Here is a 27,683-nt window from a genome sequence, read left to right as displayed (position 1 = left end):
AATGGAAAATATTAATTCTGGAGAAGACAGCAACAGTTGTCAGGTAGTATCTACCTGGTGAAAGAAAAAATTATGGACATGGGAGAAAATAACGTTGCTTTATTAATTAGTTTAAAATTCAAATATTTTTGGGAAATTTCTCTCCCTTTTCTCTATAGAAGTACTTTACAGAACACCCTTCTAGCAACATAGAGCAGCTAACATTTCTTCAAGTTAGTCACCAGAAAACTGATCCCACAAGTAAATGCTAGCCTAAGTCATCTACAGAGGGATGAACTAACACAAAGCAATAAAATCTCCATACTGTACTTGACTAAAAGGCACTTGACACCTCTACAAAATCTGGTTGTGGAGTACATGTAATGCCATCTGTGACATAGCTGCATCAAACAGTTTACAGAGTGTCTTAGCTGATGAAATTTTTAGATGACCCTGTTGAGCTGTCCATGCTGTGAGTCGCACGGATACGTTCTGCTTCCAAAAGCATTAAAGTTAGATCTGTTTGCTATCAATCATGGTCAGCCTGCTGTTCAAAAACTGCCTAAACCCAGGCTATGTCCCAGGCCACATAGTTTCCTCATTTCATAGATAAGAAAGATCATTTACGCCTGCTTATGGACCTCTTTAATGGGAGTCTGAGGAAGCTTTTTTTCAGCATAGTGACATTACCACTGTTCTTTGGAAATTACTGTGCTTTTCTACAAATGGGGTTTTTTACAGTGTGAAAAGACAACCTGCAGTTCGTCTCACTGCAAGTAGGAACCATGCAAGCAATGCCTATCAAAATTGTGTAAATAGGATAAGCAAAATACAGAATTTTCTAATAAAGCTTTTTGTAGGTGTGGACTGGTTGTTTTTATTTGTGAGATATTTTTTGGAGAGAAAAGCAGAAATTTGGTTTGCTTAAAAGTCTCTGCCTTCTGTTGGGATTGTAATGCTATTTTCTTCAGGTAGAATCAAAGGATAGAGTGTAGCAGCTTAGTTAAGCATAAGAAATTATACAAATATTTCAGGAATATCCCCTGAAGTTTTATCTTTGATTCTAGACAGCTAAAGCTTTGAACTTCTGGTGGCCAATTTGCAAAAAGGCTAAACACAAATACACAGCTGTGGTAGACTTGCCACTTCTTTTGTATGACTACTAGTTTGAAGTGCCATAGAGATGTGTTTGGAACTTTATTTAAGGTTAGCTGCACTGTATCAAATCTGTGACTGTAGCTCAGGGGAGGGTACATTTGAACCTTGCTGGGTGCTGGCAGCAGTTTTACTGTCGAGTTGTGCCTCTGCGCTGCTCTGGCTGTCTCAGAGTATCTCTAGCAGATGTGGGAGAAGAATACAGATGCAGGTTACCTTGATGCCAACTAGTCTTTGCTAGCCCTAGAGGGCACACTGTGTGTTTGTGAATTTAAAAAGCAAACGACCCCAAACTCATTAAAAAAAAGAAAAAGAAGGGGTGAAGAATGGCTCTCTGTAAATTATTAAATCTTTAGATATTTGGCTTGAATAGATGTTAAAGCATGTTGTATGCCACACATATCCTTCTCTTTCTTTTAAATTAATTTGTAAAGTTTGTAATAAACAGGAGATACTTGTTTCAAATTTCAAGGGTTTTTTTTTTTTTTTAACGTCTACTCTAATAGACACAACCAAGTAGATCAAACTGAGTTTCTGCAGGCAGGTATAATGTTTTTAAAACTTCCAAGGGCTTGAAACCTGAATGTTGTTTCACCAGATTTAAATATCAGAGTAAGGTGACGATTCAAATTTGGAAGCAGCATTTAAGTTAGCTAATAAAGAAAATACTGAAGGTTTGACTTTCAGATTAATCTTACTGGGAAAGCCTGGAGGGCAGATAAGAGATGACAGAGATGGTTTCCATAAACTTTGGCTTGATAAGAAAAATAAAATGAAGTACCATAAACTTATATGCATTTTTGATTTTGTATGTTTTGAATGCAAAGGCAGAAAATATTTTCCTGAACATTTTCTCTCTTTTTTTATTTTTCCTTCTATGCTGTTTTTTCATACTATATTTGAATTGCTGCAGTGAATATTGTTGATTTGGCAATCTCAAAATATTCCTCTTTCTGTGGAAAATGTGCCAATTTCCCACTGCCATGTTTTGTGCATTGTAGGAGTACACTGCCTGAAAGCCTAGAGAAAGTAGGTTGTGATCACTTGGTCTTAGACCTAGGAAGCAGAAGTCCTGGGACTTTTCAAAATGGAGAAGATTTTGGTTTAGCATCTGTGCTGTTGCAGTAGCCGCACAAAATAGACATAGAATGATGACTGACATTACACCAGTGAAAACGTTTGTATTTCTGTGTGGATGTCTCTGTCAAATGGGACAAATTCCATGCCAGATTCATCGCAGGTATCTTAAGCAGGATTTCTAAATTTGTGTGTCATAAAAAGGAGCCACCACATTAAAAAAAAAAAAAAAAAAACCAACCAAAAAAAAACCCAACCCAGCAAACAACCAACAAAAAAACCCCTACTGTATACAGGATTTATTCAAGGGTGGAATACTGGGAAATCTGCCCAAGATAGAATAGGAACAGCCACATCTCTTGAATGTGTTAAGATTTCTAAGGTTTCAGGCATGTTCTTGACTACTCAGGAAAATACACCAGTTTTACTTGTGAGGATATGATGTATAGTGAACTGAAAAACCCTACATAGATTTAGAAACATGTATCTTCCAAAGGTTTTCCTGGGAAAACCTTCTTTTACAAGAATGGATAAGAAATTTGTCTTTCCCCTTCCCCTCTTTCTTATTCCCCCACCCATGGCCAGTGTTGCACAGAAAAAGATTTTGTGGTAGAGTCCTTGGCATTTTTTCACCTTTATGCTTATTAGAAATGTTCTGTTTAATAGCAGTAGAGGAATGATCTATGTAATATTTTAATTAACTAGAAAACCTTCAGAGTATGTAGGTGAGTCGATGATATATTTGAAGTGGTAGAACAGCTGTTTGCAGCCTATGTTCTTTCATGTACCCTAGTTAACTGTTTTTGATGGGAAGGGAAAAAAAAGTTTTTCCCACTATTTGAGACTATAACTTCTCCAGACCTCTGATGTATTTTGAGGTTAACAAGAGCTTTAATTTGCAGACTAGACTGTGTTGAAGCAAGGACTCTGTGACATTCATTGTGCTCTTGATGCAGAGTTGCTGCAAGTCTGACAAGTAACAAATTTGACACATGCAAATTTCTTTTAGTGAATTTTTTCTGTAACGCTATGTTCTGTTCTCCTGAAAGTACTGAAAAGAAGGGAATTGAAGGTAACCTCAAACCACCACTGTGAATGAAGATGTAAATAGAAGTATTCATAGATGAAAGGTAGATTTGCCGCTCTGTGTTTTGCATAATATTTGCAGGAGTGTGTAGTTGTACTTGTGTGTACTGGTTCAGATGCATGTTAAACTGCACATAACTCAAAATCTTCCTCCCAGCTCCCAAGGGGTCCTGTTAACACTGATACAAATAATTAACAGTGTTAGTATGGGCACACTGTTCCTTTGACTGAGGATAAAGAAAAAATATTTATTTGATATTTAAAAATATTAAAATGAAGGTGTTTAAAATTACAGTTAGTTGACTAAACCTGTCCTGTAGTAATGCTAGATGGTTGGAGTTTTTAATTACAGCATCCTGTCATTTTTGTGTAAAGAGAGGTTTGTTTTTTTCCCTGTTATAAATTAATTCAAGCCTATGTTTGATTGAATAGCATTTTTTCTTTTAGAATAAGTGGTGTGATTGTGTTGCAGTTTGGATTTTCATGGGTTTTTCCCCACAGTTCATTTGTAAATTGCATATTTCAGTCACATCACAGGATTCAACCCACTCCTGTAAGTTCCTTCATTGCTGAGGGAAACAAATCATATATTATATGTTCTGGATTTCCAAAGACCTCAGACTTTGAATCTTCCTGTCTTTGAAACGTGTGGAATAGCTGAAAAAATTAATTAATAAGATAGTTTTGCTGAACTGCATCTAAAAAAAACCTGCTTGCTTTCTGAGGCTGAATTTGTCATGCCACAAAGTGTGAATGGCTGAAACACTACTCCTAGGCAAGTGTTTCCTTCCGAGGATAACTCCACTCCACTGCTCTGAGGAAGGAAGCTGAGAGCAGATGCTGTTCTCTGCATATGAAGAGTTAAGGCAAAAGAATATCAGGTTATTTGTCTTGTAGAAATTGTGACTTCCAGCTGCTGATAGCTTATTGATGCCAAGAATTTTTTTTGTAGTGCATTTGCCAGAAAAAAATGTTTAAAATGGCACCCTAAGTTACATGCTTTATCAGTTTTTTCCTTGTCTGCTTAGTGCAAATTATTTTTATTCTTAAACCTCAGGTAGTTTCCTCAGAATTGAAGTATAAGCAATTTCAGGGCATGTCATTAGAGTAATGGAAGATCCCAAAGGAAATACCAGGTTTCATGGGCCATTGTTCTTATGGGAAGTTGGTTCTTATGGCTATGCCATGGTGACTGATCAGGGTGGAGAGAAGAGAACTGCTATAATTTGGTGGTGGTTCTTTTGGGACAGCTGATGTGGAGGAACAAAGTTCAACTGCTAAAGAACCTGAACCAAAGAGACATGACCGTAAGGTCAACATATCAGCATACTCCTTTTCTGGCTTCAGTGTCCCATGTAGGGATCCATGAGCTGCTTTCTTCCAAGTGCCTGGATACAAGAGGTCAAATGCTCTGCAGTTCACCACAGTTTTTCTTTTTAGAGTGAGTACGGTAACAAAGGTAAGACTCAGATTCTAGCAGTGACATGTGATTGAAAAGTAGCGGACTGATGCTTAGAGCACACAAGACAGATGTCATGTTGCTAGGAAAAAAAATACGTTCAAAGAACTGATCATGGTCTTGGTCTTTAAGTTCATAGAAAATTATTCTCTGCTAGTTTTTAAAGTAATGTGATACTTCAGATGTCTGTGACACTGCTGTGTGTGGCTATGTAAATAGTGTCCCTCTGGCAGCTTGCTCTACTTGGCTCTGAAGTAGACAGCTGTTCGGAAAGACTGGGGCATCTAACAGATGCTGTAAAATTCTTTACAAGTACAGTTGACAGATATTCATGTGCTACAGAAACATAGAATTAGCTTTCAACGCAGTCACTCTTCTGTATATATATTATTAATCCTCAGATCCTGATGATAAAATAAATAAAACATCCATCCTGTTTGGCATTTTTATTTTGAGTCTGATTAAATTAACAGAGAGATTAAGCAAGGTCTTGACTAAGTCCCATGACTGTTTGCCTTTAAGTAGTCAGCTCTGTAGGTCTTTTGCAAAAAAAAAAAGTATTAGGTATGACTTCAGTATTCTCTGTAGGAAAAAGTGTGTGTGTGTTTGTGTGTTGACAGCTTGTGCTGGGTGCAGATACAGAAACAAAGTGTTCAGGGTTCCAGTGTGACTCGTAAAAAGACAAGAGTAACTCCATTAGGTGAAATTTGAATACTCTTGAGTTCCATACCTAAATTTGATGGAGCAAATGTTTATTTCTTCCTTCACTTTTTTTTAGATATTGTCGTTTTTGTGGCACAATGTGCAAATTAAGTTAGTATTATAAGTATTGTATTAAAGTTGCGGTCATTATATTGCATTAAAATCTCATTATGTTTCTCAGAAATTTTGTGTCATTTTGTTTCACTGAAAAGTGGAATTTTATTATTTTAAGCTCTTGGTTCTTGTGTATATATGGAAGTTCACTTCTCCCTGTCTCAAAATAAGAAAAGTATGTAAAAAAGGTACCTTCTGCACATTTCTGCAAGTCATTGTCTGGCAGACATGTCAAGTTTTCTACTAGACTATTGCTGCCTCTGTTCACTGTTTAGTGTTCGTCCCCATGAGTGTAGTGCCAGATCCAGACATATGAAGAATAGCCCATATCCAAATCATAGTTTAGATAGTTTGACAGCTGTCAAATACAATTTTTTTTTTCCTACCTCATTGCTACAACATATGCTGCTCTCCAGGGGAGACAAAAGCTTTCTGTTGATAACCTTAGTGCTTGGCTTCTGTTGAGATGGCTGAGTGCTGCTGAACTGTGTCCTAAAAATTACTGTGGCATATAAGCCTATACAGTCACTCATGTGTCTGCTGTTGGGCTCTTCCAGAATCCTTAGTGTGGTTGACAGAGCAAAAGTAGTTGAACTGAATGCCTTTGCATGTAGTCACCCTAGCTCCTCATTCACTGTTCAACTCACTATTGTATCATCATTCTCCTCATTTAGTATCTAATTACTTTAATAGGCTTTCCTGACACCTTTTTTCCCCAATTATGAAGTGGTTGCCTGATGGTTTGGAGATGAACTGGAAGACCTTATCAGAAAGGAGCAACTGCCATGACAGAAGCTGCAGGTTTATGACAAGGAGCTGCAGGGCAAAGTGAAAAAGAATGGGTAAAGGTTTAGGTATTAGTGCCAAGATATTCCAGAGAGAAAGTAAAAGATTAAGCTCTGTGGTACTGTAAGCATGGTAGTTCTGCCAGTACTCATTTACAGAGCAGAAGCTTTAATGGAAGAAATCTGCATTGAGTCAACTTCTTTCCTTATTTAAACAATGTTGATTTGACATTGGTGTGTGTATATATTGGATTTTTTATTGCTTTTATTTATTTTTATTTTTTGAATGATTGTTAAGAGAGAAAATTAATTATTTTGATCTTTCTAAGTAGATGGTATATTTTCACTTACAAGTGTTATATTTATTAAACTATTCTTGTTTTAATTAGTTTTCATTATTGTCTTGAAAGGAGCTGACAATATCAGGAAATACTGGAGTCGTTACTACCAAGGATCCCAAGGGGTAATATTTGTACTAGACAGCGCCTCCTCTGAAGATGATCTAGAAACTGCTAGGAATGAGCTGCATTCTGCTCTTCAGCACCCACAGTTATGTACTTTGCCGTTTTTAATACTGGCCAATCACCAAGACAAGCCAGCAGCTCGCTCAGTGCAAGAGGTATGTTAATGTGTCAGCTTCATGCCTGTTTGTATTTACTTTCTGTACACCAGCAAACCACTATCACTTGTTACCCTGACATCCTGATTAAGGACTGGCCTCAGTTTCTTCTCTACAGTAAGTATGCAAACCAGGAGCAGTCCCCATCCCTGAAAACTTAGTCCACTACAGTCTATACAGACTTGGTTGTTCTGGAAAACAGACAAGTAGTACTTGGATACAAACAGATCTTCTGCTTTCACCATATTTTGCTTAAGGGAGGAAAGATGTTTTTAAAACTACTCTTATAAAAAGCTGCTGGGACAGTGATTTTTTTGTTTAACTTGGGTTTTTATTTGCTATTACTTTTAATTTTGCACTGTTCCATTACTCCATTCTTTTCCACTGCTTAAAGCAATACATTGCAGCTATAGGTTGTCTTTTTTATGTAAAAGCTTTTTTTTGAACTGCTGTGTACTGATGTCAGGTCAGAGTTGCAATTCCTGTTCTGAAGTCCTGAACTGGTTCTCATCTTCCTGTTCCAAGGCGTAATGTTTTTGTCTAATTTCTAGCTATCTCACAGTAAATTATGTAATTGTTCTATTCAGTGTACCTTTTCCTCTTCAGTTTCTGAGAAATTTGTCTTGCCTACATTCCTATCATGTCAGATACATTTGAGGAAATGCTGAAAATTACTTCTGAAATTGTAGGAAGAAGTTAAAATCGGGTTGTGTCATTCTGTTCATGTCATTTAAAGGACTCCTCCTCTTAAAGATTATATGAGAAATCCGTTTGTTCTGTGAGTGCAGCAGAGTGAAAACTGTTTCAGCACCTTATTGTGCTTTGATACTTTGTATTTAAACTGATTCTTTCTTAGATTTTTGTTTTTTTGAAATATGAAATTTTAGACTTTCAGCTCAGAACAAACTGAACTGCAAAATAGCTGCTCTTAGTACAGTGTTGTTGAACATACAGCCTTTGTTTCTTTATTGCTACTTATGTCTCCTTTCCGAATCAAAAGAAATTAAGCTTATTATATGTTAGGAAATTGTGTAAATGTCACTGGAGTATAGCAGTGTTTTTAAGAAGAGATTGTGACACTTTTGTAAACTACACTGTAAAGTATTTTCAAAAATTGTTGGTCCTTTTCCTCTGAAAATTCATTCTTAGGAAAATAGAAAAAAATAGAATTTGGATTGAAAATATCAAGTTACATAAAAAGGTATACAAAAGTTATGCAGGGATAGTACCTACAAATTCCAGTCTTGTTAATATAAAAAACAGACTTAGAAAAAAGTAATGACTATTTATAGGAAACGTAATATGGATTTTGATATGCAAATTTAATTATTTGGCCTAGTTTATTATACAGCATAAAGGCAAAAACCTCCCACTTAAAAAAATTACAATATCCTGAGACAAGACTCATTGGGTTTTATCATCAAAATATAGTTTATATGCCTTGACTTTAACATTTTTGTAGAGCAATACAGATCATATTTTTCATCATGAGAAGGGTTGTTTCTTATATGATTTAAGTATTTTGTATTTTACCATATTTTTCATTTTCAAAGAAGCCAAATTTGGTTCAATATTAAGTGAAATTTTTGATAGCAAATAAAATTTAAGAAATGTTCTTTGTCCAATTTCATATTAATAATGAATGTAATGTCAGTTGGTTTGCTCTATAGCAAATTATACTTGTAACTCTCTCATTTTGCATGTGAGCCGATGTGGGTAGACTTTTGGGTCTGAGCTGAATTTTGTGGGTATTTAGAGTTAACATTTCTTTTCTGTTATTGGCAGTACCCTCATTTTCACCACATTCTTCATTACCAGTTCCTTGAAATCTCAGTAGGGTAATACATCTCTGTATGCTTACAATAGCATTTAAATGGGTTTCTACTGCATGCTTTAAAAAAAAAATTCTTACCGTTTATTATAGTAGCAGACAAGCTCAGTGATTCTGAAGTTCTTTAATTAAGAGTAGTGGAAAGTGAAATTAAAAGAAAAAGAGAGAAAATGTCACAAAGTTGTTACATTGTTCCTGAAAAAAATGATTATTTGTGTTTGCTGAGTGTACAAAGTAGAAGCCTTCTTCGGTCATTTTTACCAACGTTAAAACAGTAATTTCTTGCTTCCCTAAAGGCTTTGCTGTGCTATTTTCCTCATTATTGAGATGTGGAATATAAGTAAATTGATGAATCGCAAGACCATTCCTTATATAAAACCAACATATTAAAATATGTAACCAATGTAATATGTTGAGCATTGAGAGTTTTATTAAAATTTTTGCAGAAATACGTCCATTAATTATAGGTATTTTCTTGATTTTTTTCATATGTCAGAAGACAGATGAATCACAGTTGAAATTTAAAAATATGTGTGCATTCTTTTAGGCAACAAATTGCCTTTCTTTAATGGATATGAAAGGACTCCTTGGAGTATAATTAAGGAAAATGTCTGCGTTGAGTGGTGCATAATAGAAAACGTAGAAAAATATTTATCTACACAAAAATTCTTCACAAAACTGTGCAAGTGCCAAGCAGTTTCTGCAACAGATGTTAGTTATATTTTTTGTTGGGAAGTGCAGTTGCTTCAGTTTTTCACGATGTTGTACTTTATTTAATTTGTTTTTTTCCATACATTGCTTAGGTAGAAATGATACTGTGGAATCTATGTGCTGTAAGTAATAAACAATGACATGAATAGTTCAATTCACAGCTATATAATAGATACTTGTAAAAGTATCTATTTGTAAAAATATCCAAATAACTTATTAATTTATGAAATGCAATTTAACCTAATTAATTTTGCAGAATATACTTCATATTACTGAAGTGACTAGGGAAAATTACAGGAGAAGCCAAGCTGAAATAGTAATCAGTAAATGTAACCCTTTTATTCCCTGAGTTCTGTTGCTGGTTAGCTGTTTTCTGGTTATATTTTGATTTTTAAATGAACTCAAGAAAGTAATGGCATGGCATTTCAGTTAAAAACTATAAATAAAGATGTCTGTCCAGTTTCTCTTGTGTAGACTTCTTTGATGGTTATTCTATCTTCCCATGTCAAAGATATTTTAAAGCTGTTTTGTTTTTCCTATGATAATAGCACTTATTTAGATGTTTTAAAATATCTGCTAAGTGATTTCTAATGAGCAATGCTGAAATAAAGACTGTGTATATTAAAGAGGCTCTAAAACTGATACAATTGTTTTTGTTTCAATAGGTTTGCTCCAGAATAACTTTATTTTAGATTAAAGTTACAGTAATGAAGAATTAATCATATATAAGTAAGTTCTGACTGTAGTTTTGGAACACTTATGAAATAGTAAATAAAACTTTTACAATTGTGAAATAAATTTAGTTATTCAGCATATGAGGGAAGGTGGTGGCATATCAGTTTGGCAATGGTTTCCAAAATAGAGGCTGTTTCAAAACAGTTTATCTAATTATATGTTTTTTTAAAATAAGTATCTTCCTGACAGAATGTGTTTTTACTTTCCCACACAAACGTACTTTTGATTGCCAAAACTGGTTTTGATTAGTCAGATTTCTCTTACAGGTTTAAAATATTGCAGGAGAGTAATACTGGATATTGGAGTGGATTCCCGTGAGTTGAACCGGTGTGTACTTTTCTCCTGGGTCAGAGCAATATTTAGGAGTTGCATGCGTTGGAAGCTGTCCGTAGCCACTATATTTTAGGAGGAGGCTATTCTCTATACTTGTCTGAATCTGTTTGGGACTCCTGGAAGCCATATAGAACTGGCCAAAGGAGGAATCAAATTGAACTACCTTTTCCAGTTCACTGGTGAAAGAGCTTCTTGTTTGGCAGTGTGTTGACTTTGGGATGTTTCTATTTTTATATTTAAGGCTCTTTTTAAGATTGTAGGTGCATTAGATGATCTGTGTAGGTCCACTCCATTTGAACTATTCTATTCTAAGACCATATGTGCAAAGACATTCATACAGTATAACCTGTTGGTGGGTTTTTGCTCAGTTATCCAAAAATTCAGGCAAATAATAAATTTATTTCATATATTTAAATTGTTGACCAATAGTAACAGGAGAAATCACTGAAGACCTGTTCTAAATTTCCATTTTTAAAAATGCTAGAACTTTTTAATATAGACTTACTAGTTAACAGTAAATCAACTTATTCTCAGCCTATTTTAAGATTATACCATTGTTTTGAATATACTTGTTGGGAAAATAATAGTGTGGAAAGCTTACACTGATGACAAGTGCTGTTTTTTTTCCTTGCATATGAGACCTTACTTTATATTTTACTTGATGGGGGTGTCAAACTCCATAGGAGAGTAATTTTCATTGTCCTTTTTTCTTTGATAGACCAAGATTTTAAAAAATCTTTTAAGTGCAAACAGTATATTCAAAAGTGAGTGTGAAAGGTTTGTTGCATATTTATATAGATTGTGATGTATTTATCTTTTAAAGATTATATGGATTTTGAATCACTGACAGTGTTTAATTAGGTTTTCTGTTAGCAGAATTGTAGATGGTGACTCTCCTTATGAAAACAGCCATCTTAGGGCTGTGAGGGCCGTTATCTAATTACTCTGTCAGTTTCTTCTCTGTTTATGTCTAGAAATAATTTTGTAGATAAACAGTGTCTTGTTGAAGCCTTAAATATCTTAAAGCTAAATAACCATGCAGGAGAATGCTCAGGTTTGCCAGCATCTGTGGAGGCTCTTACTGGTGGTGGGGATCTGGAGCACGCTGCAAACTGGACTTTCTGGGCCTGCCAATGGTCTAAATTGGCTGCCTAGTATGACAGGCTTAATTCCAGGATGTAGTCACTTCTTTATATTCCAATGTCTTTGTACTGTTTTTCCATAATTCATGCTGTTTGTGGTTTCTGCTAGTTGGGTGAAAAGGGTTTCTTTGGAAACCCTTTCAGTGTATCAGTAGTAGATATCATTACTAGCAATCTGAAAAACTGCATTGAACAGTGACTACTAAAGAGGTTTAGCTTCATAGAGTATGTAGTATCTTAGCGCACAGTTTTGAGCAAATGTTTTCTAGTGGAGCAGGTATGCAAAAACTTAGCCTACAACCAAGAGTGAAAATGAAAGTCTTCTCTGCAGTCTGTCCCATCTTCACCATGGTCAAGCCTCTCAAATCTTTCAAAGACCAGATGTTGCAAATCTGTATGCTTTGTGACAGGGACATCCAGAGCAAAGTTAAATCGGGGGCAGATTTTTGGCTCCTCAAGGAAGTGTTTCTGGATGATTTATCTTCAGATTACTTCAGTAAATAGCCAAAATATAGATTCCTACCCTGTTTTTGAGATCATAGTGACCTTAATGACCTTAATATTTGCAATCCCCTCACTGCAAATACTTCTTTCCGTCCAAGGTGTATCCCCTGATATTTGAAGATTGTTTTGGAGCTGGATTCTGCTATTTTGAGTATTGGCTGCTCTTCCTTCACAACTGTAGCCTTTGAGGGAACAGAAGAGTTATTTGTCAGACTTCAGTTATGAACACATTTGCAGGAGAGAATATTAAACTAGAGTTTAGACAATATTAGTTTTGCCCTGTTTAGAACAATGCAGAAGTTACTCCTATTTGTATTTCTCATATGAACTTCCATTCTGATTAAAAATTTCTTCATACTTATTAGGAAAATGATTTAGATACAAAAAGATCCTATAATAAAAATAATATATAAAAAATGCAATCTAAGAAGATAATGATTTAAATAAATGTGAGTAGATCCATATCCTAGCTAAATGTGAACAGCAAGGAATTTCATAGTTGCAAGACTGAATCCAGATAGTAACCACACCTTTTCCTTACATGAATTTGTGTTTCAATCATGTTTTAAAATAAGCAAAGCCATAACAGATAAAACTGTCAATATATTCATTAGCTAAAAAGATTAATTGGTATAGTTGATAATGTTTTGGTGAGTAATATCACTTAGTAAAGCTTAATATTGCATATATATACATATTATATATGTGGGACAAAGAAACAAAAACTTAATGAAGAAAAGTATCTTTCTGAATAGTTGTGCTCTTGACAAATATGTAAGTCTGCAAGGAAATGTGTTCAAAGACTACCCCTAGAAACTCTGATTTGGAATTGTGTTCCTGAAGATACCAAAACAAATACTTGAGAACACCTGCAAATGTACACATATTACACAATGTACAAGAAGATAAAGAGTAGGAGTAGCTAGGACACAGGAGTAGAAGTACTGTCCACATACACCCATTTCACAACATGAAATTGTATTTAGAGAAATAAATCTCTTGAATGGCCCTTTGTACCTAATGGTGCCAGGTGCATATCTGCAGAAAAAGGAGCTGCATGTCTTGGAGTAGATTTTGAAGAGTATCGCTGTATATAGTTTTGAACATCAGACATGGATTTTTACAGCACTATTTGGGTCTTCAAATAGTTGTTTTATATGTATATAGATGATGTGTACTTCTAGCATTTATTTTATCAGCAGTATTCGTTTGCTTGCTGGCCTTTCTGCCTCCCCTGTCTTTCAGGTGTGACAGTCTGTCTGTACAACCATGTGATGAACTGGTTTGGACCTAAAAATTACTTAACTAATATCCTTCCTGAAGGTCTTATTTTTAAATAAACTCAGATGAGAAAACAATTGGATAATTGGTGTACAGGCTCAAACAAGATGTAGGAGGAAGGTATAAAACTAGAACTGGTGTGGAAAGTTGGAAGTGTGGACCTCTAAAATCCAGTGAGAGTTGTGCCCTTCTACCTACCACGTTACTTCTCATGCCTTTTTGGCTTATCCCCCTATAGTGAACTATAATAAAGGAAGATTATACAGGAAATACTGGAAAATAATTTTTCCCTCTTACTTAAAAATGAATGTTCTAGAGTAGGTGTGCAATTACTTTTACTGGACTTGAGAGAGAGATAGAAAAGAAGCATAAATTTTCACTATGTGCTTTGAAAATTTAGTGTCTATGTTGACTTCCAAGCAAAGAAAGAAGGAAAATGTCATTCAAAGAGAAGGAGTTGGCTGCACTTGCAGAACTAAATACAATGACTGTAAAGATAGAGCGTAGTCTCTAAAAATAAAAAGTGAATTTATGAGAGAAAGTTTAAAATGCTTTGAGGTACAAACCTATATACATAGTTTAGTAAATTTGTTTAATAAATATTCATATACTTACAAATACTTATATAGTATTTGGTAAGGACTGTTAGAAAAGAGCACAGCTTTTTACAGTTCTTTTTGAAACCTTTTTGGCTTGGTAAACATTTGGTGTGCTTTAGTAGAGAATTAAATGAAATTCTGAGGCCTGTTGTATACAAATCTGACCACACAATCATTATGACTCTTTTGAACCTCTGTGTCTGTGACACTGCTGTTCTGGGGAATTCTTGAATGCTCAAAAATTTAATTACTGTCAGTGACATCTTACATGAACATGAGAAGTTGTATTTCTCTCAGAATTAATAACTATAAGAAATGGAACAAAACAGTGGCTATGTAACTACTTTCGAAATATAAGTCTACCATTTTATCAAAAATGGTCTCAGGATCAGTTGAAAAATAGTGGGAAAGTATTTACTAATGCATTGGATCAAGTTTGAAAACTTCTATTATAAGTGATTTAGTATGTGTTTTTCTTTCAAACACCCATCTTCCACCCATATACATACATATACATACTAGAATGAAGTCTTGAGTTCAATAATACAAACTGCTGATTTTTAAAATATGCGGACTTATTCTTCTATTTTTCTTTTTAGTGCTAAAATAAGTTTGCTGATTAAAGGCAAGTTAAATATACTGTGAACCTTGTTTTACCAAGGAAAAAGTAATTTTTTATAGTTGAACCACATAATTTATATTTGGTACTCAATATAGCAAAGTAAATTTTAAAATAAATGTTTTTCAAGTTGATTATGATCACATAATCTTCATTCCATCAGAGTAGGTATGCAGTGTATGAAATTAATTTCTGGCCACAGTCCATTCTGCAGGAATTACACACTTAACACACATGGGAAATCATGATGAGCATCTTAATTGGTCATGTCAGGGAAGTTCAACAATAACCACAGCAGGAGGAAATCTATCCATTTCATATCTCTGTAAGTATTTCAAGTTGGATTTTAATTATGTGCCACAAAAGTAGAAAATTTTCAGCTGCATCAATACTGTCTACACTGTGACACAGCATAGGTTATTATTGTCTGTAATTACCAACACCCTGAAGACCTTACTCGAAACATGTGTATGCAGAGTTTCTTAAAACCTGTGTCACATAGAAGGTTCTCAGAGCTCAGCCTGAGCATTGGAGGCTTTCTGTTCCTTTTGAAACTCAACATTTCTGAAGATGCTTGAGGAGAATTTCTCTTGAATATGGGCTGCAGTGTAAGGAAAAATAAACCTGAAAATTGAGGTGTCATTGGCCTGTCAGAGGCTGGTTCTTCAGATTTTTGAGCGTAAAATTCCTATGAGTGAAAACAAATCATAAACCTCTGGAGATGGAGATGTTGGCATGTATGTGAGAATTCATGAAACAATGATATTTTCCCAAGTGACAGGATGGGGAAAGGATCATCTTTGCATCAGTGGTCTGGAAGTTACTGAAACAATGCTACAATTGTCAAAGGCCAGGAAGGAAGCACATACTACTGTAAGGTGAGATTAAATTCTTTCCTATCCCTTCTCAGTTTCAAACTCATTTTTTTACCCTGGCATTCTTTCGAGCCATTATGCTTCTGGAAAAATCTTGGATGCTCTCTGGGTATGGTGGAAGACAAAAATCAAAGATTTTTTCTGGGCTTATTTGCTGGGCAGGACACTGCTGTTTTTGAAAATAGAATGAATCAGAGAGAAGGAGTAACAGGAGAAAGGGACGGGGTCTGCTGACAAGTCTCATGCACCCCTTCCCCTGTTACTTCCCAAGACTTCACTGGCAGTAAAACAGAAGAGATGAGTAGAGAGCATTCTGGGGTTCAAACAAAAACAAAGAATGGAATGGAGTTCTGCAAATTCAAAAGTAGTGAAGGGCCCCACAGTTCAGGGGCAATGAGGATGCAGTACTATGAGTTTTTACTTAAAGAAAATTGGAGCCATTGAAGGCCTTCTTCTATAGTGATATAGGCTGAACAGTGCCCATTGTTTCATCAGAAACCACTTCTGTTCAGTGCCTAATGACTTTTGGTTCAAAAAGAGGAAACCATTTTCCCATCCACTTCTGCAGTGATTCAAGAGCAGATGCAGACATGCTTCTGAAGAAACATGAGTTATCCACTCTAGCATCTGGGAACAATTGTCTTCATAAGACTAGAAACAGAGTTTTGAATATAACGACATTATTCTAATGATGATTTGTTGATACTGCAGCATATCATTAGTCATGCTGGAATCTTTATGGGCATAAATGTTTTCTCAAAATAGTTTAAATGTTTAGAAAATCTATTACAGCAGTCTGACATGAAACAGTAACTTCTGTTAGAATATGAACAGCCTGAAATTTTGAGTTAGTCTAGAAAAGAACTTTTTGAAGGATCATACAAATTAACTAGGTAACATATTTTAAAAAAGCAAAGTGAAGCAATTTTTTACTTGAAAATGTGTTCATTTATTATTCAAATTTACACACATCATCCTTGTATTTTTTCCTACTGTTTTCAAAAACAGAGTATTGACAGTGTATTGAATAATTCATAGCTATGACTACATATTTCTCAATATCTTTGCTTTTTCTGATCTCTTCTGTTATATTTAGTTGTTCGGATTCTGATTAGATGTGAAGTTGCAAGGGTCAGAAGGCCTGTGCCGTATCAATACTGTCTTAAAAGTAAAGACTCAGTATGAATGTGTGGGCATCTTTAAAGATGATGCATGCTGGAGTTCCATTTCAAGTATTAACAGGCATCTATTGCCTATTAATAGATGTGTGAGGCATCTAGCAAACTGATTAATTAAAAAAAAAAAAAAAAAAAAACAAAAAACAAAAAGCCCAACCTGCTTTCATGAATGAGCTTTGCTTTAAAGACTTCATCCACTTCATCTTTAAAGACTTATCCAATCCAGATAAAATGGATTACTGCCTATATTGTTATGTATTTGCTACAATTGCATTCTTTATTTAAAAATAAGTTGTTTCATCAGTCTCTCTGTTAATACAAGCTTATTTTGTAAAAGTTTTTCAATATTTTTTCATAATGTACTATCACAGTATTTACTGTCTTACTTTGTTTTTTATGTTTACTACATTGTGTGAAACATTTAAGTACTCTAAAGATTTCTTTCCTTTGATTTCTTGTAGCTTTGTTCTGTTGCAGTAATGCTTTTACAACAGACGGTATTTTAAGTACAAATCTGCTACAGATATTCTGTTTCAATTTGTTTACTTGTTGTTAATATTGCCTTTACTCATGATTGAGGATAAAGGGAGTAAGAGAGTGAAATTTTAGTTACTCTCTAGGGCAGAGAAGAAATCTTATCAGAGCTGTAAACAAAAAGATGCTCTGCCACCAATACTCCAGGAAACAATCAGGTCCCTTTAGCTGCAACAGCGTCTTCATTAGTACACAGTGTATATTTGTTGTTTTAGAAATACATAACTCATTTTGAATAAGCAGTATTAATGCATTTGATAACTATTACCTATGTCTGCACAGACCCTTATTAAACAGCAGTGCTCTTCACTGAGTAATTTGATCTGTTCTGTGAATCAAAATGTATTACTCAAAATTATTACTGTATTTAAATTTTTAAAAAATTCAGTTCAGGTTTTTTTGTTTTTGTGATTGTTACTAAAAAATTGCCCTTGCACGTAAAAGACAAACAGAGGCCATAGTCATGGTACTGTACATTCTTGAAGTATTGCACGTGCCTGCACATCTGTCATGTAGCAGAAGAGTTCAGACTGTGTAGTTTTTGCTTTACTACCTTTTTTGTGGACATGCTACCCATATAATTTCTCACAAAGTTCAGAATGTATGATTTGTTTAAATTAAAGTCATAATTGAATGAAGTTGATGTTGACTCCTTTTGGAATACATAAGTATTTATATGATGGAGAGAAAATCTCCATTATCTTCCATTATTATTCCTCTTGCTAATTTTCTTAAAGTAAGTTTGAGTTTTATTGAAGCCTCAGTCTTAACACTTTAAAAATACTCTTGCTCTTATAAAATCTTCTGAAAAACAAGAAAAAACATTTTAAAGCCAAAATAGACTGTTGTTAAAGTGGGGAAAAAAGCTTAGTATTTTTCTATTCTGATTTATTATACAGAAGGCTGTTTTTTTTTTTACAAAAAAGGGCTTTTTTTAATCTTTTTTTTTTCTTTTCTTTTTTTCCCTCCACTATTCTCAGTCTCTTTTGATCATTGATCTGGGTGACCCCACGCTCAGGGGTTTTTTCTTCATTTGACATGGACAGATTTTTGAAGTATAGCTCTCCTTTGGGAACCTCGGGCAGTTCCACTTGACTAACCTGTGATCTAATGAGCAGTAATGCAGGGTTACAGTGACCATTTTGTTTGCTTTGAGGGAGGATGGCTAGACAGAGAGTGGGAGAGAGGCGGTGTCTGCTGAGAAAAAAGATGCAGGGTGATCGAACAGTGTGAAAAAGACTTGTTAGCCCACATTAGTGTGCCTGATTTACTTCACAACAGGTCAGGAAAGGCCAAAGGCAGGGTTGTCATTAAATTGCAAAGTTGAAAATCCTGGTATTCAAAAGCATTCAAATTTCTGAAAGTTGTAAATTAGAAAGTTTGTGGTTCATGTTGAATTTGGCAGAAAGATATACAGAAGTACCAGCGTCTATAAAACATGAATGGTACATTATAAAATCATGCTGTAAATAAAAAGAAAACCAGCTTTTTAAAGTACTTTCATGGTTGACTGTTTTACAATGAGACTGGGTGCGAAAGAAAGGCCAAACACTAACAAGGTCGTTGCACTTTCTTTATGAGCCCTGGGGACCCCTTAATTATGTGCCCGTGCTGCTTATTTTGAGATCTGTAGAGTGTATGTGTACACGTGTTTGTATAATATATAATTTTTATTTATATCTATTAAATCCATACATGTATATATATATATATACACACATATTAATATGTATGTAAAAATAAGATTTTAGCTCTACTTGCCCAGGAATGTAGATTTTGAATCCTCTGCAGCATGTTATGATACTTTTTTGCCCTCATATCCTTGATTGTTTGTCTTGGAGTGAACATTGATCTTCATGCCTTTGGTCTTGAAATAGGCATAGATTTATCTGAAATTTACATTTACAAATGCAGACACACACAAAAATTGTCTTTATATACTAAAAAGTTATTTTTCTAATAGTAAAGCTTCCACCTCAACACTTGAATTGGACTTGACAGTCTGCTGCTTTGCAATTGCAAAAATGAAAAGTTGAAGCTACCTATTCCAATCAAAGTGCGGCCTTTTAGCTATATTATCATTGTGCATTGTAGCAGTAGGTAATAAAACAAATGGGTGGTCTTAGGGTAAGGTACTTTTTTCTCTCTGCTACCAGAAGTTTCACTAATTGATTCTTACTACTGTTGGCTGTCAAAAGTCAGGTTTTCACTATTGCCATACAACTGTGTTAACTTCTAGATTGTGCTGCATAGACAGAGGTGATTGTCTTGATCCTTATGTCTTTTTGCAATTAGAAATACATGAAATGAAAGAGCTGAAAAGAGCTGACCCATAACTAAGACTGTATTTCTTACCTGACTTCAGGGGCTGTGCTCCCACTGATCATTTAGATAATTTCACTGACAATCAAGGGAGTATCTCTTCTTGGTTGAAGGGAAGAGAAGACAACAGGACATCAGGCTTCAGTATTCATATTGAACATTAACTTTCAGTTTTACCTTATATTGGATTATGTATTAATATTGTGGTGCCAGATTATTTTTGGTTTATCTTGGTCATCTTTTCTTTATGGTAGATATAAGGTATAGTTTTACCTCCTGGTAACCTGAGGTTTAACTGACAGTTGAATGTGGGTAACAAAGTAAATTTTTTATATTCAGTGCTGCATTTCTCAGCTAATTTCACAATATGTCATTCCTGTTTTTAACACATTGTAAAATTCACTTATTATTAGAATTTGAAACAGGATTAGTGTATTTTGAAACAGCATGGTGCTCAAAGTGGCATGGTTGTTACTATACCCAAACATTAGTCTCGAAAAGAATTTCCTATGATATGTATGCTTCCATTTTCTCAATTATTTTAACTGATATTTAGTTGCAGCAACTTGGTGGAGATACATTCTAGGAAACTCTGCACTGAGCTAGCTTTCTGTGTAGCTTTAGGTCATGTTGGTCAATGGAAACTTATTAGGGCATAAAATAATGGGGAAATGTTTAACAAATCAGAACACCGAATCAAGGCACATTTAAGCCTTACTAGTATTCTCTTTCCATTTACTTTCTCCACTCCCTAAATAATGTTGTCTGTGCAGTCTCTGTGTACTCTTTATTAGCTCTTCTGTTTGATTTAATTATTCAGTTACTCAGTGTGTCTGAATTAAGTAATCTCCGCCAATCTGCTTATTACAAAGCATTTGGTCAGTGAGAAGAGACTAATGTCATCTTGCTGGACTAATTTTTCTGGATGTGTGTTTAGGAATCAAGATACTAGAGCAGTATTTCAAGATTGGTTTATAAAAAAAAGTCAGTCCAAGAGTGTATTATTGATACTGCTATTCACAGGCTCTGGAAGAGTAAATATTACTTACTTATCTGAAGAAAAGGGAAATTTTCATATATTCTTCTCAGCTTTCCTTAAGATGTGAATAGCTTTTGCAGGTTGGTGCTTTAAAAACCACAAAAAGTTTACTGCAACGTAAACATAAACTGTTTTAACATAAACTTGCCAGGTATTCTATGAAATGATTGAGTTCTTTTTTGATGGTAATATTGTTGCTTGCTTCAGGAAGACTGCTAACAAAAGAAGGGGGGATATAGCCAAATGCAGGCTTCTGGAATTTTTTTTTTTCCCAGTTCATAGTTGCATTTTTAGAAAGCATTACTTTTAAGACAGAGATTTTAATTTTTGATACAGGCACTAGAATGCAACATGTGAACTTTTTCCTTTTTATCTGGATGTCATGATATAAAACCTCCAGCAAAACCTTCTTGTAGGTTCAGTTCCCATGGTTTATCCACTCTATAATCCTTAATAGTGTGAAGTAGTTATGATATAATCCACATAATGGATAGGGTTCAAGCACAAAGTTTATCAAAACATGAGAAGCAAAATATAAAATAGTTACAGGCACTCTTTTTCTAAAGAAAATGGGTGTGACTTCTTACATTTCTCTGAAGCCATTGTTTGCATCTCAGGGCTATATTTGAGAAGTATAACTCTCAAACTGTTCTAAACTGGGAATGCAGTAGCTAAATGTTGCATTATTTTCTGCCAATGGACTCTGACAATTCAGTTTTTAGTACCTGTAAAATGGGTTTAAAATGTTCCCCAGATGTATTTGGTTACCTCTCCTTTTGGAAATCATTCATTCTGTGCAATAGGAAAAAAATTTGCTTAACTAAGAAAACAAATTCAATAATGCCACCCTTTCCCTGCATAAATAAAAAGGTGGGGGTGGTAATACTATGTCTGGGAAAGGAAGCAAAAATGAATGCATGCTTGGATATCCATTGCTGGCTGTTGTAGCGAGTGTGCTTGCCAACAGTTTCTGGCAAGCATATTTCTTCCAAACGCTCTCCAAACTTGCCAGACATTTAAAATGTCTTTTGCCTGTTAGTCACCTTTCACTTACTTGTAGCATTAGAAGAAATGTTTATTGACTGAAGAACTGCCTGTTTTGAAATCAGGAACATTGAATTAAGTTTTTTGTTTTGTTGCGTGTTGGTTTGTTGATGTTTACTTGACAGCAGGGTTTAGTTAGGAATATACTTACAGGCTGTTAGTAACCCAACTGTGTCAAAGCTCAAAGGGTCTGCTCTTGTGGGTAGTAAACTCAGGGTTTGGCTGATGTTTTTTGTGCATGTAAAAGGCATCAGATCATCAATCCCTGACCCCTGTGCAGAGGGATGGATGCTGTAGAAGTAGATTACAATTAAACAATGGCAAAGCACTTTCTCAACTTTTGGTAGAACCTAGCTAAGAGAGAATTTCAAAAATCTCCTGTGTCTGGCTGTGGGACATGTAGGGCCTCTTTGTGTTAATTTGGTTCAGTTGTGGTCTGGTGTTTAAATCCAGTTCTGTATAATATTGATCAGGATGTGCATGGGTCTGAATCTCCCTGAGGCATTTGAGGACTAAACAAGTAGCGTATGTATCTGAGCCTAAAATAGAGACTGATCAGAGAGAGAAGTGTTGGAGGGAGGAATCAGAGACAATGAAAGAGGATAAACTTGACTATTGTCCTAGGTAGAAGCATGCCATAGGGGAGACTAGAAATCTAGCTTATTTGATACAAAATGTTTTGCAAAACTGCCCTTTTCAGGAAGGGTCAGGTTCATAATCGTGGTTCTGTTCCTTCTACTCAATTTTTACTCATAGTTGCAAAATCTGGATTAAAGAGACACCTCAGTTGTAAGTCGTTATACCAGAGAAGGCTGGAGTTACCTCTGTGACTACACTGCACCTTCCTTCAGGGTTTTTAGATGGGAGGATGTCTGGGTCTTATTCATGCATCCTGCTCCCTGCACTTACACATTAAGTGAAGTAGTAGTGTAGTATTGGAGCATGTCAGTCTCTTAATTTAATTGCTTATCATCTCTGAGGTATGGAAGATGTCTGCCATTGTTTTACAGTAATTTAAGCACTAGTAGACTTATCAGGTACAACCACAAAGCTAATGGCCTTTTAATTATTAGTAATTCCAAGGAGAGTTTGTATCTTAAGCAGAAATTAAGAGCTTAATGCAAAAAGTTTGGACAAAGCAAGGGAAAACAAAGGAAAACAAGCACCAACTGGTGCTATCATTCTATTAATTGAATACTTCTAATTTTCTCAATTTCTGACATGATTGTTGTTCAGATTGCTTCACAGTGCTTTTATATGCATAGAATCTGATATACACAAATTAAAGGAACATGGTATCAGTTGTAAGAACTGTGGTCACAGAGAGTCCCACACCACACATATGTTATTGTTGTGGTCATGGTATTGTTTTCTCTCACTGTAGGAGTAATGCAAATAATTTAAACAATAAGCCAGTAGGATGGTCTTCTCATCCTGGCTTTGCAATTATTTCAACTTATGTTTTCTGAAAAGCACAGTTTCAATTATTCTGAGAACCTTCAATGGGTAACTGGGAGTGCTTAAGAATACAGTGTGTATTGCCAGGGTATTGTGATCTGGCAACGAAAGAAGAGTTGACTTGCCCTCTCAGGATTATCCACCAGACACTCACTGTGTTAATTGACTAAAATACGTCAAATGTTGGAAAACTCTGACAAAACTTATTAGGTTATTTTATGCACCTGAAAATCAATTTTGTTTTTTGATTTAAAATTGGGTTTAAATTTTGAATTTATATTCAAAATATGGGTTTTAGTGTACTTATACAGCTATATGGTGTTTTATAACCTGCTGGAGAGCAATAGCTGCAAATTAATTGAAAGAGCTAGTGATGTTCTCTGACACTTCAATGTTATTATTCAAAACCTTTCTTGACACTTTGAAAAATATTTTGATTTCTTTGATATCAGTTTGTATTGTCTTTTATAGTAATAATTGGAAATAAATATAGAACTTTCAAGTTCTGAAATGGCATTCTTGAGTTTCCTGAGACATATATAGCATCATATATATAAATATATAAGGAAATATATAGCCTCTTCTAATTAGTTATATGTTGTAAAGAAATTACTCTGCATGCTTCATTCATTTCAGTATGGATTAATATTTTCCTGTGAAGGATGTCTGTCCTAGAATCACTTGAGTCATGCTCTGAGCTTAATGCTTTTTGAGAACTATGTTGATGTAATATTCTCTATTTGTATGATCACTTTCCTCCTTGTCAATTCAGCTATGGTATTAAAGAATGCAGAAGTAATCCACAATCTTTTTTCTAATGTATAAGTCAAAGGCTGTAGTTCTCCTTGCCTTAGAGATTTTAAATTTTTTGTTACGTTTACATTGTTTCAGTTGTTTCCATTTCTTTTGCTTGACTTTATGTTCTTAATAGAGTATCAATTAATCTTCTTTGCAAAAATAATTATTTCTATTTAGTAGTATTTCAGAATTACTAAGTCAGACTCTATTCAGACTATTATTATGAATATACAGAATGTAATTGCTAATAGATAACAACTCTTTAATTTTGATTAATATGCAAAAAGTAGTGTCAGCTAGCTTGTTCAGTGAAGTTGTTTGCAAGCTTTGATAAAATTCTGAATTTTTCTACCTATGAAAAGGGAGCTGTAAATCTGAAATCCCAGGTGTCTTCTATGGAACTTAAATGTTCCTTTATCAGTTACTTAGTTCTTAATTTAGATCAATGACGCATTTCAGAAGGCAGTGTGGGTTTCTTAAAGACTGTTATAAAGTATTACTATGTGAAACTTGTGGCACCCTTGTACCTATTAAAGGAATTCTCTATTTGAGCTCAACAAAAGAATCATCAGGAAACTTCTGTAGTTCTATCAAAATATGGGAAAAATCTGTCAGAAATCCTGCAAAACACCACAGTATTCTACAAAGATAGAATTTTTCACCTGACTGCATTCTGGACAACTACTGTCTCTCTACAAAAGTGATAGGACTGATCAGGACCATTAGTCTAACAACCTCTATCATAGTTCTCTCTTGCATCTTCAGACTTCATTAGATGGATGCTTTATGCAGTGTTTAGAAATAGTGAAATGTTTTCCTATCTGAATCTTTTTTTTGCTGGGACAGATGTGGTTATTCATTACCAGGATGTTTATAACTATCTTACTCAAAACCACTATGAAAATCTAAATTTCTGCTTATAAGAGGAAAATTGAAGTCTATTCTTGTTGAGCAAATGTTTACTATTACTGGCTATTGAAAGACTTTCAAAAAGAGTTTGATTCTGTCACCTTATTATTTAAAACTTCTCTGATTTTAGTTTCAATTTCTAGATATTATAGAATGACCTGGGTTGGAGGGACCATAAAGATCACCCAGTTCCAACCCCTCTGATACAGGCAGGAGTGCTGGCCACTGGCCAAGGTTGCTCAGGACACCACTCAGCCTGGCCCTATCTACCCGTTTAGTGGAATACTTACTGTTCCTGCAAAGGAAGAATTATGGCTACTACAACCATAAGCTTTCTGTTCATGATTTTTCAGGCACTGAGGAAAACTTCCAAAATTAAACTTTATCATCATAGTTTTCCATGGCAAGCATGTATCAATGCAACCCTGCTAATCATTCAATTTTACTTCTTTAAATTGTGTGCTTGGTACTAGATTCTGCAAGGTTTCCCTGTACTATGGTACTATATTTTAGAGCCATATCAGCTTTTTTGTATTTCATAACACTAGGAGAATATTATTTTCACATAGTATCCAAAGTTTTGCTTTAGAAGAGCCAATCTACATGTCTCTTGTAGTCTGTTTCTGAGGCTGGCAGGCTATTGTTAGAAAATACAAGAGAGTTTTTCTTTTGTCATGCAGTAGTAAGCTCCTGCTTGTCTTTGCAGACCTGACTGAGGTTTTCATCTTAAGAGGCACATAACAGGGGAGAAGAGATGAAGAGGAGAAAAGCAAACTATAGGCCTAGAAAATTCCTTTTCTTTTTTTCTTTCTCCCCATGAAACTACTTCTGCAGAAAAAAAATATTGACAGACAGAGTGTGCCAGCTAATGTCACCAAGCATTGAGTGGAAAGAAGAATACTAAAAAGAAGAAAATTAGAGCTGTGCTTGCCTGTTCACCTCCCCAATAGAATTGAAATTGCCAGCGTTTGGGACTCCTTGTCAGAGGCTGAGATCCTCACCTGTCTGGTGCTCTGCAAATCAGCTCTGGTGACCATCATCCCTCAGAAATGTGTGTCGGAGAGCAATTAGAATTTTACCAAAGAATACTGAAAAAAAAAAATTAAGTACATGTATGTCGTGTAGTTTCTGAATGCTTTAAAGATAGAAACAAAGGCCACCACAGAAGCAAATTAAAGCCCCTGGGAGCTGACATGGTTAATGAAAGCTTTAACAGAGCTGCCCTGCCATAGAAACCTGCTTTCCTATTGTCATTCATTTTGGTCTCTGAAAAGAAATTTATGATCAAAGTTTTGTTTGAGCACAATGTAAGCACTCAGATTAGATTTTGGCAAAGTTAGACAGAGATTTAGATATTTTATTTTAATTTTTTTCCTTTTTTTGGCACTTGTCTTTTAGTGAGAAAAATATTTTGCACTTAAAATGCTTTGCCTTTAAAAAAAGAGTATCTGTTTACAATATTTTCTTGAATTACATTAGATCTGTGTTTCTTGTGTTATATCTCCTACTACTGTTTCATAATAACTCCAATCTAGAGCATCTTTTGTGGATGATGTAAATGAAAACCTGTGCACACTTAAAATATTTTTAGTCTTAAGTTGCTTCTATATATAAAGCTTCCACCTTGAGGATTCTCCAGCAAATGCCCATTTTCCAGTTTTTCAGTTCTTATTGGCAGATAGAGGTTTTATTTTTAACAGAATAACATAATAATGCTTTCTGAGCATAAGAGCTAGTGATCCATTGTTTTGTTGCATGATTAATACAGTTTGCTTTAATCTAAGGGAGTCTTTCACGGAAGGAAATTAAGATGAGAATTAACCATTATAGGAGAAGTCATTACAATCACTAAGGTCTATGAAATACAGGTTGATTTCTTTGTATTTACTGTGGACTTGCTGCATAAGACTGTGGGAATAGGTTATTTCTGTTCTCCAGCTTATGTCCATATAGAAGAGTCTTGTAAGTGCTCTAAAGTATAATGAAGATACAAAATTTTAAATATCTTGGAAATTCAAGTACAAGGAGAAGGAACATTGATTTCTGTGAAAGATGAAGTTTCTTCTCTACCAAAAAAAGCTCCAAAAGATTGTGACAGTGAAATGAGTTATTCATATTGATAAGAGATAATTTAAAACAAGAATAAAGAAAAATCTGAATGTATACATTTCCCTTAACTTACAGTTTTGCTGGTATGGGCTAAAATTATGAAGTAGCTTTAGAAGTGCTGTCTCATGATATGATCAAAGCAACAAGCACAGTCAGCCTATTTAAGTCTTCTGTCTTGAATGCCCATGGGAAGTAGGAATGTTAACTTAATTCTGCATGTGAGGTTTGTAAAAAGAATGCACTAGAAGCTAAATAACAAATTTAGAAATCTGCCTTTAAGATTGTGTTGAGAGAAAGAAATCATAATAGAGGTTCCCCCTCTGCTGGTAGAGAGTTCAACATTCAAGACATTTCTGTGTGTCTAGACACAGGTAAATCTGTTTGAGTCTGAACATATGTATGCAAAGAAAGAGCTGCTGTTACATAGTGTAAACTATTGCAAATCTGCTAAAATAATTTTAAATTGAAATATAGTACAACTGAAGTTATCAAGTTCCAAGTCCATTTATTATAGCTGGCATATAAGTAATTCATGTCAGGTGCCCAATAAGGAGCTATTGTGTTGTCAGTACCTAACCAGTGACTGTTCAGCTTGGTATTTACGCATTTCAGTGCTGTTCAAGATTTTTGTCCTAGTAAACAAACCCTTTTCACTTATCCTTTTTAAGAGATTTTCAATTGGATTT

At 34.8% G+C, this 27,683-nt stretch overlaps 1 protein-coding gene across 7 annotated transcripts in view; it reads left to right on the top strand.

Moving 5' to 3' along the window:
• ARL15 (ARF like GTPase 15) overlaps window positions 1-27,683 on the top strand; it is a 235,825-nt gene that overhangs the window by 86,205 nt on the left and 121,937 nt on the right. For all 7 annotated transcript variants that reach the window (XR_012052727.1, XR_012052726.1, XR_012052725.1 and 4 more), the window contains one exon: window positions 6,768-6,976. Coding sequence is in view for 4 of the 7 variants with exons in the window: in XM_030258806.4 (XP_030114666.1) it covers window positions 6,768-6,976 (209 nt within the window). In the remaining 3 variants the exon portion in view is untranslated. The remainder of the gene's footprint in view (window positions 1-6,767; window positions 6,977-27,683) is intronic.

This window comes from Taeniopygia guttata, chromosome Z, assembly GCF_048771995.1.
Source record: "Taeniopygia guttata chromosome Z, bTaeGut7.mat, whole genome shotgun sequence".
Taxonomy (NCBI): domain Eukaryota; kingdom Metazoa; phylum Chordata; class Aves; order Passeriformes; family Estrildidae; genus Taeniopygia; species Taeniopygia guttata.
Note: the sequence above shows the minus strand (reverse complement) of the source record. Positions and strands in the feature narration are given on the sequence as shown.